Below are 19,561 nucleotides of genomic sequence, written 5' to 3' on the forward strand. Positions count from 1 at the left end.
CCACTCATCTTGGGCCAGGCTAGAGCTTGCCGTTAGCCTAACCACTGGGCCAGCCAAAGAAGAGATGGCTTAGTGATTGTGGACCTGTGTGATGAAGGAGGCCAAGTAGATTGGTGGTGCAGTCATCGTATCCTTTGAAATTTAACAAAAATGGAACACACACAGTCTCTGAGGCTTATAACTGCGAATAAATTAATAAATTGCACTCATTAAAATACTAGTAAGAGCTGTGGAACTGATCTGCCTGTTAGGTCAGTCTCCTTGTTTTATCAAGTATGCCCCCAGTAATTTTGTATTGTGACTTCAAGCAGACCACGTCCATACCCAGTTTATCATTAAAATAATACAGATAACTAGAGTACATCTCCAGAATGGGTAATATTTTTAAAAGTCTACCAGTTAATTTCTTGAATTACTAATATCTTTTGTATAAAAAAAATCAGTGTTTCTATCAAAAATGTTTAAAAATCACAAAAACAAGTAATGGTTTCTGAAAAGTTATGAACTTAAGTCATTTTAGGTTCTAAATTTAAGGATCATTATTCCCTTTTGCATTTTGGCAAATATTTGTGTTTCACACACAAAAGAGAAGTTAATCCAAACACTATAGTCATAGTACACACAATATTAAGTTCTTACCTGAATATTATGTCTCTTCTGCAAGCATATTTAATATTTAAATAGATAAGCACATTTAAAAAAATAAAGATTAGCAAGTTAGGATGAATATATTTTTATAGCTTTAATACAGAAAGACTGCTATCCAAGCCGCTAGGAGATGTGATGTTTTCCAGGTACGCATTTATGAAAGGCAGGAGCTGCCAACTGTCTGTCACAATACTGACACAGACTGCGTCTTCTGTCCTCTGTATCTGCAACAAAATGTGAAATTTTGGAGGCAGAAACACAAGAACTTTGTAAGGCTCTGGTTCTGGGTGCTTAGAAATTGCAAACATGCTCAAGTGCAAATCAATCATGCGCTGTAATGACTGTTCATCAGCTTCAAAGCAGAACCTGCTAGTGGCAGACTCTTCCAATTTCTCCGAGCTCAGAAAGCACCACATCTGGTCAAAGAGTTGCAGTTTTTTGTGTAGAGGCCACTGACGAGGAACTGGAAGTGGTAGAAAGACTTCGGAAAAACCAACAGAGATTGGATTGAGCTGGGTTTGCCATGAGAGTCCATCCTCTGTAGTAAATACAGCACTGACTTTAAGCATGGTGGGGTAAGGCCTTATGGGTTTTAAAGTGAGAGCAATCAAGTGGGGATTCCTTTCTTGGAAGAGGCTTGGGACAGTGATCTCACTGCAAGGTGTGTAATTGCCATCTGTGAGCTCAAAATGTAAACAGATACAGAAAAGTTTGGCAAAGGTAGGATCTACACCCCCTACAAATGTCAGATGGTAGTTCAAAAGAATCACTGGAGACAAGTGCGTAAACTGATCACAATAGCTTTTGAAAAGGTCACAATCAGGAGTGTCCTCCATTGGCTCTCCACAGTCAGTAAGTTGCCGCCTGCTTCCATCATCTGCTGAAACTTTAATCAGCTGCAACACTGGGTGTCTGGTTGTATGTACAGTCAAAGAGCTGGATAGTTCTTCACTTTCTGCCATTATGGAGGACAATGACCTGACTTTGGTCCGACTTGCCCCCACTCCACTAGCCAAGATAGAGGCAAGTTTGTCTTTGGAAAGGTTAGTGAGCAGAGTGTAATAGAATCGGGCGTGATCCTGAACATCTAGATCTTCAAAACGCAGCATCATAAACTGTAGTAGGTCGGCCAGCTCGATGAAGATCTGGTCCAAGCTGGGATGCTGTAATACATTTCTGCAAACAGTAAGCACACTGTTGCCTATCCGCCAATTCCCAGATGTGCACAGTCCTGAATTTAAGAGGAGATTCAGCAAGAAGCGAACGGTGCTGCCTTGTGAAACTCGGTTCTCATTGGCTATTCTGCTCAGCATTTTCAAATTCCAGGTCAGGTTTGACTGGATGAGTTGATCTTGAGGCAGTTGTACAATTAAAATCTGGACTGCTTGAAGGAGGTCAGTAGGCCACGGGGAATCATCTAAGGTCCTCTGGGTACACTCAGCTAAGTTGATAAAATGAGGAGCAAAGTCACAGTGCTTTCGGTAGAGCTGACACAGGCTCTGGATGAGGTCTCCTGGATATTTCTCATTTTGGTAAAAATAATATAAGAAAATGTACACCGATCTAAAAAATGTCACTGCTATCTCTCTGCTGCTGTGGTGCTCAACAACTGCCTGAAGGGCCATCAGGTGATCATACATATAGCCTGCTCCTTTATCTTCTTCATTCCCAGCTTCCAGATACACAAGGCAAAGAAGATTGAAGCGGGATAACATTGTATGGCTTTCATTAAAAACAGTAGGAAAGAGCAAGGTGGTCATCTGTGGCGTCACCAACACAGGCAAGTTTTCCTCTCCACTTGAACAAATTGGTCTGTTCTCTGGGAAGTGAAGAATACAGTCTATGTAGAAACGTTTATGAGGCACAGCCAGGAGAGGGTGCTGAGCCATACCTACCAAGCGTTTGAGAAGAAAGTTCTCATCTTCAGCCGTGAACAGACTGTCTGTGAAGGTGCCTTTCATCTGTAGCATCGCATGCAGAAGGGAAATCTCAACTGTCCCAAACAGGCGCAAAAGCTGAGACTTAAAAATTGTCGGCGACAGAGACTGAACCATGGCAACCACCTGGGTCAACTCCCGTAGCAGGGAGGCCTGGCATACAGGAGTGAGAAGATAGGACTCCTCTAACAACAATGAAATAACAGACTTCAGCTCCCTAATTTCCATACCATAAGGAAGCACTGGAATCACATCCCCTGTTGTGATGGGGAGCAGATTCAGCATGCTTTCAGTTGCACTCCAGGCCAGACCTTCATTTCTCACCAAAATGTCCTTTAAATCTCGGTCTGCAATGTTATTCTGTAGGGTCAGCCAGCGTACTGCATTTTTCAGAGCCACAGAATACAAAAGTGAAAAGCTTTGGTGCAGAGGTGAACTTTCATGTTGTCTGAGGGAGCTTAGGATGTCCAACTTTTGGGAAAGAAGTCCCGGGTAACAAACTTCAAACTCTCGTAGACACTCGCATGCAATTGTTCTCATGGGTCGACAGAAAACTCCACACTTCTGGTCATTTGTGTCCTGCAAAGTTTGAATCAAAGCTTCTATAAGCCTCTCAGCCACCCCAAGTCCTTGTTTCATGCAGGAGGTGGATATTAACACACTGGTGATGGACAGCATGAGGTGGCTCTTCAGATTCACCGTCTTAGGGGTGTGTGGAGTTTGAGTCAGGATGTCTAGTAATGAAGATGCTATCTGTTCTGCGATGTGTGGCGATGTGCACAACAGAGATGGGTACTCCGACAATGGGCTGAGCAATAGAACCTGTCAAAGGAACCAAGCAGATATAGTCAATACAGACTCTTCAGGTAACTATAAGGCACAGTGCTGTGAAAAAGTATTTGCCCCCTTCAAAACCCTCTGTTTTTTTATGAATGGCCTTAAGACAAAATGCAATATTACAGAAAAGGGGGCCTGAGAGAAAAAACATTTTATAACATTCATTTCCTTATTTAATGAACAAAGTCATCTAATCACAAATTTGAAAAAGTGACTGCCTCCCTAATTTCAATATGTGGCAGCAGCAACAATTACAACTAAACACCTCTATAAATCAATCAATCACATAAATGTTGAGGAATTTGAATCTCAGGACTGCTTTTGATATATTTGTGAGCATTGTTTCAGGTCCTACTATAACATCTGTTTTGGGTTCAAGTCGTAACTCTTACTAGGCCACTCTAAAATGTTTAACTGTAGGCATGTTCTTGTGTTTTGAGTTATTTTCCAGCCGCATAACCCAATTATGTCTCAGTGTCAGGTCACAGACAGATGACTAGATTCTCTCGAAGAATATTTTGTTAAAGTGCAGAACTCATGGTTCCTTCAATAATGGCAGGTATTCCAGGTCCTGAGGCAGCAAAGCATCCCCTCAACATTAAAACTACACCACGTTTTATTGTAGGCATGATGTACTGTTCAATGGTGTGGCATACTAGGAGTCCTAGATTATTCCAAAAAAAAGTCTGTTGGCAGCACTGTCTTTCTGTACGAGGTTCCCATCTCCCCAGTCACTGCTGTGAACGTGTTACGTCAAATCATTTGTAACTGCGATGCGAGAAACAATGGCTACTCCACTTGTGATTTGCACGAAAGAAGAGCAATGTGCGGTGATTCGATTTTTGTAGTCTGAGGGTGCGACTGGTGCTGATATTTATCAATGACTTTGTGCACAGTATGGAGAAAGTGTTTTGTTGCGAAGAAGTGTGTATGAATGGATAGAGAGGTTTAAGGAAGGTCACACAAGTGTCAGCCATGAAGAAGGAGCTGGACGCCCATCCATGTCCATGACTGATGACAACATTGAGTGTGCATGTGAAATGATTCTGTCGAACAGAGGAGTGACAGTAGATGTGGCAAATCAGCCATGGCTCTGCCTATGCAATAATCCATGACAGACTTGGGTTTTGAAAGAAGCCCTATGAGGACGAACATTCATGTTTGATGAAGAGGTGAAGACAGAGGTGCATTCGTGATTTACAGCTTAGCCCAAAACATTTTTTAATGAAGGAATACGAAAGCTTATTGATAGATGGACAAAGTGTATTGAAAAGCAGGGAGATTATGTCAAAAATGATGCATTTGTCTTTTCTGAAAGTTGATTAAAATAAATTCTACAGCCACAGTGTGGATAATTTTTGACTCACCCTTGTATATTTAAATTGGTCAATGTCACGACACAAGGTCATCGTAACAAATTTATACAAAATACATAATTTAATCGAACAAAGTAAAACATACAAACACACTAAAAGAATGTCCCTGTTTTTTTTTTTTTTTTTAAAAAAAAAGATCTGGGGCCTCATGCAGAACGGCCGTGCGTAGAATTCACACTAAAACATGGCGTACGGACAAAAGCGGAAATACAGACTTCCATGTTCTTCTGCTCTATAAATCCTGGTCAGTAATAAAAGTATTGCACATGCATGCGCCTACGGTCCCACCCTATCTCCTCCCAGAATTATGCCTCTTTGAATATGCAAATCAATATAAATAGCCCTTAGTCTTTTCACAGAACACTGAGCTTATGTCAGGCGATCAGCTTCCTTTTGTTGTTTATACCACTGTTTAAGCCAACAAATAGTACATTTTTTCCTTTGCCTCCACTTGGTATTTGCCGAAATTCTTCCATTTTCCCTCTTGCTTTTCCCATTGTCTTTTCACAGAAGGCTGAGCTTAAGGGCGATTTATATTGATTTGCAAATTTACATAGAGGCGTAATTCTGGGAGGAGTTGGGGGCGGGACAGAAGGCACATGCACGAGCGTTACTTTTCACGCTGACCGGGATTTATGGAACGGAAGAACATGGAAGTTGGAGTACACACAGATTCCTGCATCTACATTTTTCTGTGCGTAAGCACATTTCGGCTTTTGTGCTTACGTCATATTATAGTGCAAATTCTACGCACGGCGTTATGCATGAGGCCCCAGGAGTGGTCAAATCAACCATCTGGTACATTCTTAAAAAGAAGGAACACATTGGTTAGCTCAGCAACTCCAGAAGGCCTGGACAATCATGGAAGACAACTGTGCTGGATGATTGCAGAATTCTTTCATTGGTGAAGAAAAACCCCTTCATAACATTTAGCCAAGCCAAGAACAGTCACCAGGAGGACGACCTGTCATTACCAAAGTCTACAATCAAGAGAAGACTTCATGAAAGTAAAGACAGAGGGTTTAACACAAAGTACAAACCACTGGTAAACCACAAGCATGGGAAGGACAGATTAGTCTTTGCCAGAAAACATTTTTTAAAAGCCTGTCAAGTTCTGGAACAATTTTCTTTGGATAAAGGAAGCCATGATGAATATATACCAGGATGTTGGAAAGAGAAGAGTATGGAAAAGACAAGAATCGGCTCATCATTTAATGCATAACACATCATCTATGAAACATGGTGGAGGCAGGCTAAAGGAACCTAGATACGGACATGCCTGACTGCCAGTGGAAGTCAGTCACTGGTGTTTATTGATGATGTGACAGCTGGCAGAAGTAGCAAGATGAATTCTGAAGTGTACAGGGCTATACTATCTGCTCAGATTCAGCCAAATGCTGCTAAGCTGATAGAATGACACTTCACAGTAAAGATGGACAATGAGTCAAAACATAATGCAAAAGCAAAGCAAAGGCTTTTCAACATAAACTCGAATTTCACTTGCTGAAGACAAAACTGATGGCAGAAAGTCCAGCGAACAAGCAGCAACTGAAGAGAGTGCCAGTAAAGGCCTGGCAAGGCATAACTAGGGTGGAAACCCAGCACTTGGAGATGGTCATGGGTTCAGACTTCAGGCAGTCATTGACTGTAAAGGATTTTCAACCAAATATTGAAAATGTCTGTGCAAATACTTCTGAGCCACTGAAAATAGGGGACCATGTATAAAAACTCTGTCATTCCTAAACAGCTCATACAATATTTTTGCCAAACCCCTTAAATTAAAGTTGAAAGTCTACACTTCAATCACATGATTTCTTTATTCCAAATCCATTGTGGTGGCGTACAGTGCCAAAATTATGAAAATTGTGTCATTGTCCAAATACTTATGGACTTGACTGTAGGCTGCACTGAGCAAATAAAGCTAAAAATTATTTTTGTGTATGTTTTCATTGTAGGATGTAAAGCAACAAAACGTGAATATTTGCAAAGGGGGTGATTCTTTTCTATACCCCTTGCAACTGGTTGCTTCTATTTACTGTAATAAAAAAGGAGTATCATGAGCTTTTGCAGGGGAGTTTTGGGTGAGGCCTGATCGAGAGTAGACGTGCAGCAAAACACAAAGGAGAATCAAACGGTTGTTGTTTAACTCCTGCTTTGTCTGCTTTTCTTCACATCTGAAGCACTATGAACGGTCTACCTTGAACCAAGAGGTCAAGTCAAAATGGCAGCATTCATTGTTACAACTCAGCAATGAGTTACCATGCTTCTGGAAGCCAACTGGACCCAAAAAGAACAAATTCTCAACACACAAGAGCAGAAAAATTAGCAGAGAGACAGTGTAAATGATGGATGGTATAGTTAATAAGAACCACAGGGTCACCATTTAAAAAAAAAAAAAGTGCTTTCTTCCCTTAACCCATTCTACAAATATACCTGAGAAAAGACAGGTACTTTGGCTAGTAGCTGATATATTCTGTAAATGTGGTGAAGCCTGTCCCCGCAGGACAGCTGAATTTGTCAGAGTGCTTTTTGAAAGACTCAGGCATAGTGCCCAGAAACGTTGTGACAACTAAGCTTAGCAAAACACTTTATATACGCAGCTAGTTGAAAATGTCACAGCACAGCTGCACACAGAAGAGAAAAGGAATTTCAAATACAGCATTAGATTATAGTGCTGTATAAAATGGTGATGATTGTCAACATAAACAATGTTTCAATAATCTCACATTATGGATTTCCCTCTATGGATCAGGTATTTGGACCAGTTCCTAATGCTCCTCATCCTTACTGAGTCCATGTGCTGTCCTCACTCATCCACTGATATGGTAAGTGCCATCATTGCCAGTCCATCTTGGGGCCTTGCTGAATCTTGTCCCTGCCCCATTCAACCTTTTCCTCTGCCTACCAGACAAATCAAGACAGCATGTAATTGTGTGGTGCTTACCTTTGCACCTTCGCTGATTTTGTCATCCTTTATGTCATGAAGAATGTCCGCTAAAAAAGCATCTGTAGATGTGGCAAGGAGAAAATGGCTAGGGCTTTGAAAAAAATCAGCAACCCTGTTGGCCCAATTGCTATGGTCCAGATTTGTCATTTTCGGGAGCAGCTGTAACAAAAGAACATTGGTTTTTTTCACCTGGTTTTTATTTTGAAATTAGCAAACATGATGATTAATCTGTATAATGTGAATACTCTGTACGTTTGACAATAATGATCCCACAAACCTATATTCTGCTAAGTCACTATTGTGAACGTCTTAAAATGATAATCCACCTCTTGTTCTGTAGATGCAATAAAGCAAAATGTTTTAAGTTCCAAATTATATTTTAGTGTACTAGGATGTTAAAAAAGTTAAATATTAAGAATGTCCAAACATAATTGTACCACTTCTCATCCCAGCACCTTTCCATCTCCAAACAGATCTTTGTACAGCTTACCCCGGTCTATGAAAAAACATTTTGATTGATCTATATTGTCGGCCATTGCTGAAGTTGACAGATGTGCTAAATGGTCGTTAAGAACAGCATTTTTGCTACAACTTGTAAACGTTTCAATCATTCACACATTCTTCTCTAACTTTCCTCTGTCAAACAGCTTCAGCTGATCAATCAAATGACCCAGTGGCCAACTTAAGTAGTATGGAGGACATCAGAGTCTAATCACTTCTTTACGAGGGATGAGACAGAAGTGATGCAGTTCTGTAAATGCAAGGTGAAATTGGTGGGGATCTTTAAATATTACACAAGGCTGGGTGTAAAAGGTTCTTGTTATGAAGGCTCAGAGATCATTTCATGTGTGCTACAAACTGATGGACATGTTCTATCATAGTCATGTGAGTGCTGTCAACTCCAGGTATGCCACAAACATTTAAGCAAACTAATCCGAAAGACCAGCTGCATTACAGGACTGACTTTGAAATCACTTGATGCCAAAATGAAGAGGCCATCACAACTAATGCCACCCTTACGCTCAGTAATCCCTCGTCCTGCAGCATCTTTAGCGCAGCATGATGGAATGAGCAGGTGGTGATGCTGGGGCTTTGTTTTGCCTTCAGTTTTCTGAATCTGTAATGAGTGCTCTTGGCCAGTTATAACAGTCATACTGGCACAAGAGCAATACATCTTTAGGGAAACTGTACATTGATGTGCACTAGTGTATAAACTGTATGTACACGTCTGGGACCTTGCATGTGTGTATTTGTTTGGCCTTTATTTTTGCTATTTTGCACTATGTCTGTGTGCACTTAGTAATACATGTTGCTTGTGGCACTAGTGAATTTACTGTTTAATACCATTTTCTTTCTATTACGACGCAAGACTTCAGTGAATCTGAGAGAAACTGATCCTTCGCTATCACAAAAACCTGACTGCTCTGATAGAGGGCAGGGATGGGATATAATTCCAGCTAGAAAACAAGATGATCCCTTTCCTGGCATGGAGGTCAATATAATGGATGGACATTGGGTGACTGCCTCCCGGGGCCATGTGAGGGAGTTACAGTTGGACTCAGAAGTAGGGTGAATTCTTTAAAACTCAATTTATAAGCCCTTCACAGATTTTATACTAACAAACTATAAATTTGGCACATCATTTAATAATAACTCTTTACATTTATATAGCGCTTTTCTCATTACTCAAAACGCTCTCCATTCAGAAAGGACCCGGGAAGTGAACCCATATACTCCTTAAAGCAAAGCAGCAGCACTTCCACTGTGGTACCATCTGCTTTGAGCAGGGCAAAAGTATTTTTTTCCAACAATGTTCAGTTATTAGTTTGTTTTATTTTTTTCAAATATATTTCAAACAAACTTCAAAAGTCCATCCCAGCTCTTAACCCACCATCATAAGTTTTTGATATATATATATACAATAAGCTATCATTCCTACTTCTTCACTACAGTACAAAGTATACTTAAAATGCACACAAACGTGGGTCAGATTAGAATTAATTTTACCTCCACCACTACTCTCCTAGTACACACCTCATACTCTGAACATAAATTGAAGAGTTTACTTGATATATTCAGAAATGCAAAAATGTGATACTTAAGAAACATCAATCAATACATGACTAGGGAATAACTTTTATTTAATTCTTTTCACTTGGCTGGATGTAATTTGCTTAATGTCTTCCCCACTAGCTGTCAACTTACTGCCGGAGGAGCAGACGTGTACAATATTAACGGCCCTGGCAGACAACATTATTTCTTTTTTCTGGAGTGTAGGGAATAAGCTTTGGTAGCAATTTATTTTTTAATGCAGGTATTTTTACTTCAACACAACAAATATTGCGTTAAGTTACTTTAAAAAGTCATCTGACTACATAACACTCATTACTTTTAATGCATTACCCACAATATATGTTGCACCAATAACCGATTTCACTTAAATTTTCACATTCGGCTTGTCTGTGGGTGATGCATTTTTTGTCAGATTTTTTTGTCAGGATTTACTTGTAAGGACCTACGGTAAATAATGATAATTATTCACCAGTTTTCACAGTGCATCACTTTTTCCACATTTTGTTATGTTACAACCTTATTCCAAAATGGATTAAATTCATTTTTTTCTTTAGAATTCTACAAACAACACCCCATAATGACAATGTGAAAAAAGTTTACTTGAGGTTTTTGCAAATTTATTAAAAATAAAAAAAATGAGAAATCACATGTACATAAGTATTCACAGCCTTTGCCATGAAGCTCAAAATTGAGCTCAGGTGCATCCTGTTTCCCCTGATCATCCTTGAGATGTTTCTGCAGCTTAATTGGAGTCCACCTTTGGTAAATTCAGTTGATTGGACGTGATTTGGAAAGGCACACACCTGTCTATATAAGGTCCCACAGTTGACAGTTCATGTCAGAGCACAAACCAAGCATGAAGTCAAAGGAATTGTCTGTAGACCTCCGAGACAGGATTGTCTCGAGGCACAAATCTGGGGAAGGTCCCAATGAGCACAGTCACCTCCATCATCCATAAGTGGAAGAAGTTCAAAACCACCAGGACCCTTCCGTCCATCTAAACTGAGCGAATGGGAGAGAAGGGTCTTAGTCAGGGAGGTGACCAAGAACCCGATGGTCACTCTGTCGGTGCTCCAGAGGTCCTCTGTGGAGAGAGGAGAACCTTCCAGAAGGACAACCATCTCTGCAGCAATCCACCAATCAGGCCTGTATGGTAGAGTGGCCAGACAGAAGCCACTCCTTAGTAAAAGGCACATGACAGCCCGCCTGGAGTTTGCCAAAAGGCACCTGAAGGACTCTCAGACCATGAGAAACAAAATTCTCTGGTCTGATGAGACAAAGATTGAACTCTTTGGTGTGAATGCCAGGCGTCACTTTTGGAGGAAACCAGGCACCGCTCATCACCAGGCAAATACCATCCCTACAGTGAAGCATGGTGGTGGCAGCATCATGCTGTGGGGATGTTTTTCAGTGGCAGAAACTGGGAGACTAGTCAGGATAAAGGGAAAGATGACTACAGCAATGTAAAGAGACATCCTGGATGAAAACCTGCTCCACAGCACTCTTGACCTCAGACTGGGGCGACGGTTCATCTTTCAGCAGGACAACGACCCTAAGCACACAGCCAAGATATCAAAGGAGTGGCTTCAGGACAACTCTGTGAATGTCCTTGAGTGGCCCAGCCAGAGCCCAGACTTGAATCTGATTGAACATCTCTGAAGAGATCTTAAAATGGCTGTGCACCAACGCTTCCCATCCAACCTGATGGAGCTTGAGAGGTGCTGAAAAGAGGAATGGGCGAAACTGGCCAAAGATAGGTGTGCCAAGCTTGTGGCATCATATTCAAAAAGACTTGAGGCTGTAATTGCTGCCAAAGGTGCATCGACAAAGTATTGAGCAATGGCTGTGAATACTTATGTACATGTGATTTCTCAGTTTTTTTATTTTTAATAAATTTGCAAAAACCTCAAGTAAACTTTTTTCACATTGTCATTATAGGGTGTTGTGTGTAGAATTCTGAGGAAAAAAATGAATTTAATCCATTTTAGAATAAGGCTATAACATAACAAAATGTGAAAAAAGTGATGCGCTGTGAATACTTTCCAGATGCACTGTATATATAGTGTATCTTCCATGCTCCAAGCACTTCACAAACATTTAAAAGTGTACAACAGGAATAAAAGCAGAGAAAAAGATAACACTAAATACAAAATAATATCAAACATTAAATAGCAAATAAAAAATAAATACATGAAAAAGTTCCGAAAAACAAACAGGAATAAAAATACAAGATGTTAGAAGCCCATGGCTAATAACATCATTTTTAATACAGCAAATCATCGTGAGCCCCTGGATGCAGAAGGTCGAAATGTCATTGCAAATGAAAGACCTCCCTGAGCAGATGTTTTTTTGAGTTGAGTCAGTCAATCAAATTACTTTAGGAAGTCCACTCCACAGTTTAGCTGAAGAACAGCCAAGGTTTCTGTCACACACAGAGAGTACAGGTTAGCTGGGTCATGGCAAGAATGACATCATCAGTGGATTGAAGTGGGCAAACAGTAAAATAGTGGTGCAAGATGCTACTAACATAGTCCTGTGGATGGCCATTTATATATAGGTTAGCAAATGTTTTTTTTTTTCTTATATTCAATTCTAAAATACACACAGAGGCAGTGAAGGCGGAACAGAACAGGGATTTTGTGCTCACTATTTTGGGTCCAAGTAAGAACCCTTCAAGTACAAAACACTGAAGCTGAAATAACAGATTAGACATGGTACCATGCACTTGAGAGTTACAGCAGTCAGTGCAGGATGTTATAAATGCATGAACAAGCCTCAATGAGTGCATATCTTGCAGAAGTGGAAGAAAGAAACTTTCTTAATATAATTTATGTGGGCTGGGTAAGAAATAGACGAATCAAAAAAAAAATCAAGATTTCTGGCAGAAGACAATAGCATGAGCACAGAGCGAATAAAAAGGTGTGAAGGATGGCAGGACTAGGCTGACATCCCAGCTGGGATAAACTCCATACCTTAACTTGGCACGGAGGCCAGTGTAATGGATGGGGTGTGGGGGCTGCCTCTCAAAAGCACATGCTCGCCCAACACACTGGAGAGCAGCATTCCTGGGCCAGTATGCCAGGTCTTGTATCTGCAAAGCATGTTGGGAATTGTGGTTCCCTGGGGCAGCCCTACTGGGTTCCCTAGGTGCAGACAGAGGTAGCTGCTGGGGAAGTCTGTCCCTACTTTCAAGGGTTTCTGCCTGACCCAGGAGTACTTCCTCCTTGTCACCGGAGGTATTCCTGGGTCCGACATAAAAGGGGCCGATTCTGTCCACTGAGCAGTCAGAGTTGGGTGGAGGTGGATGAGACTGCATGGGAGTGGTAGGAGGAGAAGCTTAATCCTTGCTGTGTGTTACAGAAGAAAATAAACTGAAACCCTGTGAAGATATTGTATAAATAAATACCTTTTATACAAACCCAAGACTATGTTGTGTGTTTCAGGTGCTGCAATGCCCCCTATAGGCCAGAAAGGATACCATTTTCTTAACATGGGCTTCTATTTTGTTGCGTTGCAAATTTATTTTAAAGAGTTGCACACCATCCAGCATTTAGTTTCTTCAAGGCAAGATATCAGCCAGGAGGTCTACGGTGAACATCCGCTTATAAAAATAAAAAAGACCCGAGTATCATTCACATGCAAATGATAACAAAGTCCAAAGATGCAAAAAATTTGCCAAGGGAAAGCGTGTAGGTGCACAAGAGCAAAAGGTGAAGGATAGAACCTTATGGAACACCATTTGTGTCATGCGTGAAGCTACACCTGCTGTCCCCAAGACTAACAAACTGTTGGCTGCCAATGGTAAGACTTAAACCACTGGAGAGCAGTAGCAGGGATACCCAAAATGCCAAATATTGTGATTAACACCATCAAATATGGCACTAAGGTCTAACAGATTTAATATGCTGACTTTCCCAGAGACTGCTGCCACAAGTAAATCATTTGTTACTCCAAACAGAGCAGTTTCACAGATGTTCTGTACCCTGACTACAGACCAAAAGGGTTTCTATCAGGTTATTACAGGTTACGGTAAGAGTCTGCTATATTGTGTAGCCGCAACACACACACAAGAATTTCAGATAGAAAATGAAGGTGTGAAATAAGATATACAGTAAATCTTAAGAAATCAAGATCAGACTTTAACATGTGCATTAAGGAAACAATTTTCAAACCAGCTGGTGTCAAGACATAAATTTATCTGTTATGACAGGCATAATTATTACATAAAGTCAGAATTTATGTATTTTTAATTTGTAGTACTAGATTTATATCAAAGGTTCTAAGGAGAAGTGCAAATATGATTTTACTATGCTTGTACTACGTACACATGACAGAAAAATTGACTTGAAAAGTGTGGAGGGGAATGTAATTAAGTACACAAATAGTAGGACCCATTTTATAGTAGAGGTTATTAACGGATGAGGATTCAAATAGTGAAAATCTCAGCAAAGGAGCTGAGCAGATTTGACTAGAAGATATAGAAAAGGATAATGAACCAACAATAGTTGAACTATTCAGGTTTTTAATTTTATCACAGAAAAATAAATCTACATTCAGTGTGGAAGAATTAGGTGCAGGATGAAGGAGTTTATTAACCCTAGACAACAAAGCCCATGGGTTATAACGGCATGCCCTAAAGTGACTGATATGCTGTCACCATTTCAGATTTTCCATCTGAAAATCTTAAAAAAGTGCAGGCCAGTTCATAATAGCTGCGTTGGCATAATAGTCTATACGGACATTACATAGCTGAAACAGAAATGTTATTTGCAACCGAAACTGGTGGATGAACATAAATAATAATTTTCATTTTTTTAAATTAAAGTTTATAAAAATAAAATATTGAAACTCGGCCATTTAAAGTAAAATACCAACCCTGTGAAGCATCTAAAAGGTAACTTTAAAGGAGAGCTCATGTCTCATTCAAATGAACAGAAAGCTGAAATTGCTGGTCTCCACATTAATCTTGACAGGATTGGGGACAGGATGCAAACCAACCCTACACCTAGTATCCAACTGTGCCCACCTATGACCATGCCCATCCATTCCCACACCCACTGACACCTCAAGTCTCAGATCAAAAATCAGCATGTTCTTCCTGACTCCCTCAAGGGAACCATCCTCTCCATCACTTCTCACTCCCACTCTGATAAATAATCTGTGAATTATTTAATTGGGTAGTTTATATTGTTCCTCAAAGGGGGACCCAACTCACCAAGTTTTAACTGGTGTGCCAATCTTGTCACTCCCAAAAATCAGTACAGCAAGTAATTATATAGCTGTGAATATTTTCATGGCAAACTCTTTCCTATAGGCACTTTTATTCACTCACACAATGCTGATTTGGAATCATTGTAAAAACTAAATTTTATGTTTTCTTTGTTATAATTCACCGTTCCTTAAAACTGATAATACATTTTATGTATACAGCACTTTCCCATGCTTAAAGTACTTCACAAATATTTTAAAAGAACAACACGGCATATACAACATTGGAGTCAAGTAACATCTGCATAAAACAATACATGAAGATAGATACTGGAAACACAAAGCATTGCATTAGAAAGACAGATAATATACCAGAATAAAATTAAAAATGTAAAAATTATTATGAGAAACCAATCAACAAATAGCATAATTTATTATACAAACGCAAATCATCCTGAGAATCTTGGTAAACTGAAAGAAGGGTCATTACAGTATGTCCAGGTAAGTTAAATACCTTCCTGAATAAATGAGTTTTATGATGTTTCTTTTCTTTTTTTTTTTTTTTCTTTTAAAGCGCGAATTGAGTCGAATGATCTCATTAATTTGAGGAGGTTGTTCCAAAATCTTGGTGCAATGGAGCTGGAGGCTCTGTCACCAATGAAGCGCAGGTTAGTTTGGGGCACAACGAGATTGGCAGAATCAGTGGACCGTGAAGAACGGACAGCAGCAAAGTTATTGCGAAGGGTACTGATGTAGTTCTGGGCAAGGCCGTTGTTATTGGAATTTTATACTCAGTCTTGTAATATAGTGGGAGGCACTGCAGGCGGAGCACGATGACCGTTATATGCTTGCTGCAGGTCTGTGTAAGGACTCTGGTCGATGCCTGATGTAATAAAAAAATGAACAAGTTTCTCATCATTAGAAAAAGAGAATGAGCGAACATTAGATAGGTTACGGAGGCGGAAGTGGGGAAGTTTCTTTAGTATGATATATGTGAGCAGAATAAGATGAGAAACATTCAATAACTTGCATTTGCTTTTAGTTTGCATCTATCTGTAGAAATAGCAGTGGTGGACAGCTACGTTGGGCTAAAAAAAATAACAGAACATCCAGGACAGCATTCGCTCCAAAAACCGAGTTTGAAGACCCCCCCTTCCACCCCCGCCAGTTTCCTTGTGTATGATAATTCGAGAAAAGAGACTCCATCTGCTAGCTAACTCTCTTCAAGCTCATGAGAAATAAAGTTTTGCCATACCTTGCTCTGTTTAGTTGAATGACCTTATTAAAAAGATGAGTTACGTTGCATTACTTGTACGTATCAACAGTCCGGAGTTTCGTCTAGCCTGCACTTCCCATTCTGTAGGTCATATGATAGGTTTTTAGTGTCACGTGACAATAATGCGCTTCTGCTGGGGCTTCAAGCCTGCGCACTAACACCAAAACATATTTATATTCATAACGGGGCAGACCGTTTGAACGACGCGTTGATGTCGCATACCTAACAATTTCATAGCACGGGAAATAACAGTCTACTGATGGAAAAAGTGTTGCGCCTGTTATTACTGACTTCAAAAGAAAAAAAGGAAAGGTGAAGTGTCATCCAGCCTTTACCGCGTGAAGCCGATGTTGTATTCAATTCTGTGCCCCCCTCCAAAATTGACAATCATACCTCGAAATCTGTGACACTTTGCGGTCTGGGTTTGTACAGAAATCAACACTTGAGCATGCCCTTTTCTATGGATCAGTGCAAGATCCATATTAAAAAACATACCTACAAGCACACCGAAAAGTAAAGGGCGTGGTTATCAACGGAAACAAATTTACGACTCGTTCGAACGGTCAGTCAGGTGTAGGTGACAATTTTTGGTCAATGCAGAACAACTAACAATGTCGCAGCAGAGAAAATGAGACTCAACTGATGGAAGAGCTTTGCCTGTTCTTATCGACTTTAAGATGAAAATGTTTAGAAAAAGCTTTGCGTAACGCGCGACAAAAACCCAGCGCACGCATCCTGCTTGCGGGGGCGTGCCTCCGTATTTCACATCATTTTTACCGGCTCAGTGCCTAAAGTATTTCCTGTGAAGCCTGTGCACAGAACACAACCTAACGCGCACACGGGATCATGTGTACAAAACTCATTAATACTTGCTGCGGTCCGTTCGATTTGTGCATTGATCATTTGATATTGTGTTAGTCAAAAGATGAAAGTTTTTGGTCAGGATTGCATGCTTAACAATGTCATAGATGAGAAAGTGAAACTCTACAGATGGAAAATGAATTGCGCCTGCTTTCACTGACTAAAGAGGAAAAAGGAGAAGGTGGACTGTCCAAAAACAGTGAAGGAAGGGCGAGTATAATATTCTTGTGAGTCGATGACCTACGTGACAACAGAGGCACTTCAAAAATGTTTGCATGTCTGTGCCTTTATGACCTGTTTCCTTATTTCAGTCCAGTAACTATAATTCTGGCTTATATGGTAATAGCCTCACCTTCACATGGATATCCGACGTTATTTTCGCCACCTAGAACCTTGTGCCCCATGAAGACATAACAAGTATTTACCAGCCCTTGAAAGTAATACCCATTAATGACTGGATTTCACAAGAATCATAAAGGATTTGTCGCAACGAACACCAGAATAAAAAGCTTATGAAGATGTGGATTTTGCTATTGTGTTAAGCTTTTGTTGATGTTGTGAGCTGTCCAGATATCAGTCGGCCACTGTGTACCCTAGCAGAAGTGACCTTGTCGCTCATGCTGTGTACTTTGCACTTGATACTTATTGCTTATTTCTTTAGTTCCTGTTGTTGATATCATAATATCATATGGTTAGTCTGAAAGTCAAATTGGTGTTTCGTCGTGCACAATACTGTAACTGTTACTAACTGTTACACTGGTATGTTAAAAACACTGTTGTGTGCCTTGAGTGCCACACAGTGATCTGAATTTTATGCTTGCTATGGGTCACTACCTGAAGGAAAGGTACAGATAAGTGAGGTCTTTGTAGTAACAACGTCATGGATGGTTTGGGGCCCCCTCGTTGCTTAAAGTCATGCAAGCTTGATCTTGGTCTCAAGTGGTCTCATGCACAATACGACCCAAAAATTGGTTGTGCGGAGTATCTCAGCAACAAAATTCTGCCTTCGATAACAGCAACGGCTGCGCTAGTATATACACAGTAAGTGGTTGTGTGTCCTAGTTGACAAAATGACAATGGCTGTGGGTTTCAATAATATCCACTTGCAGAGCTAAAGCGCCATGCGTCATCCCAGGTCTAGGGCAGCAGTTTCAAGACAGAAGTGACGTAAATGTTGCTCAAATGTAGGCTACGCTGACTGTAAAGCGCAAGGGCGTCCGCTGGTGGAGGTGGGGGTTTTGTGGTTGCGATAGATGTGGGGTTGATTGTTTTGTTTTTTTCCAGTACTGTATTACCGTTATTGCATTCGATTTTGATTTGGGCTGCAATTACTTGGGCAAATCTGTAAATTATATTGCGCTTTCAACTTTTAGTTTGCATGGTGGGTTTTTAATACTCAGCTGTAAACCAATCCTTCATTATTTGTAATCACTCTATGCAAAAGTTATTCTGACATACTGTATATGCGTCTTACATATATACACATCAAAATCCCCTATTCTAAATCTGCGTCAAAAAATGTGAAAAGCGCACACACTGTCGAGAAGTTTGACTGTCTGTCTCAATCAAGGCTGCGTTTTATGCTGTCGCTGGTTAACAGTGTTGTGCTTTAGATTTTTCGCTTGCACACCTATTAAATGATAAATGTTTACAAAAAATGGATAAGAAGAGTATAACTTCCCATCCAGCAGTCTTCATAAGTTTGGGCAAAACAGGTTCCGACTGTCTGTTTAAACAACAGTGATGTTATAATCAAAGCGGTACAGAACACACCCCGAACAGGCACACAAATATGATGAAAAATTTACCCCACCCTGCAAAATTTTCTTCAGACAACTATTGATTGTGGGTTTCCTCCTTATCTTTTTCCGGACGAAATGGGCCACCAAAGTGATAGAGAGAGAGAGAGAGAGAGAGAGGAAGAAAGAAAGAAAGAAAGACTGTCAACTGTGTTTCATGACAGGTGTCTCTATGACGAATGTACGTCCAAGTGTTTTTGTACAGATAGAATTTGAGAAAAAGTTAACCAGAAAGAAAGGTTTCATAAGGTTTGCGTTACACTGACACTTACTGGACAAAATGTAAACAGCATCTTTAGCTAAATAGCAGTGAGTGAATAAAATATTTTAAAGAATTCTTTATTTCAGTTATGAATGATGAAATACAATAGAACAAAACGTTTTAAGATATGACGTATATAGAGTTCACTGAAGTATACATATATCCAAACACACAATTGTGGTTCTAGGATAATAAAATATAGGGGTAATAAAGAAGAAAAAACTGAATAAGTATGAGAGGAAAGGTTTAGATTTAACGAACTATGTTATATTATGAGCATACTGCCATTCTTTTAGCAGTTTTATATCTAAAGATGGGGAAATTGAACCTAAATGTT

General features: G+C 40.1%; 1 protein-coding gene across 2 annotated transcripts; it reads right to left on the reverse strand.

The window, feature by feature from the left end:
- Positions 1-23: 23 nt before the first annotated feature.
- On the reverse strand, positions 24-16,406 carry ap5b1 (adaptor related protein complex 5 subunit beta 1). 2 transcript variants are annotated; one of them, XM_039755794.1, is made up of 3 exons: positions 16,282-16,406; positions 7,743-7,904; positions 24-3,407 (listed from the first exon to the last, which is right to left on the reverse strand). In XM_039755794.1, the coding sequence occupies exons 2-3, from the start codon at positions 7,890-7,892 to the stop codon at positions 735-737; spliced, it is 2,823 nt and encodes a 940-aa protein (XP_039611728.1). In that variant the 5' UTR covers positions 7,893-7,904; positions 16,282-16,406; the 3' UTR covers positions 24-734. The 2 variants fall into 2 exon arrangements, with proteins under 2 accessions (XP_039611728.1, XP_039611729.1); XM_039755795.1 differs by lacking the exon at positions 7,743-7,904.
- Positions 16,407-19,561: the final 3,155 nt, after the last annotated feature.

This window comes from Polypterus senegalus, chromosome 6, assembly GCF_016835505.1.
Source record: "Polypterus senegalus isolate Bchr_013 chromosome 6, ASM1683550v1, whole genome shotgun sequence".
NCBI lineage: Eukaryota > Metazoa > Chordata > Cladistia > Polypteriformes > Polypteridae > Polypterus > Polypterus senegalus.

What these genes read in the sequence shown, in the direction of transcription:
- ap5b1 (XM_039755794.1), bottom strand. Translation starts at nt 7,892, where the DNA reads ATGACAAATCTGGACCATAGCAATTGGGCCAACAGGGTTGCTGATTTT. An exon ending in AAATCAGCGAAGGTGCAAAG is followed by an intron (nt 3,408 to 7,742) that starts GTAAGCACCACA and finishes TTCCTTTGACAG; the next exon opens with GTTCTATTGCTCAGCCCATT.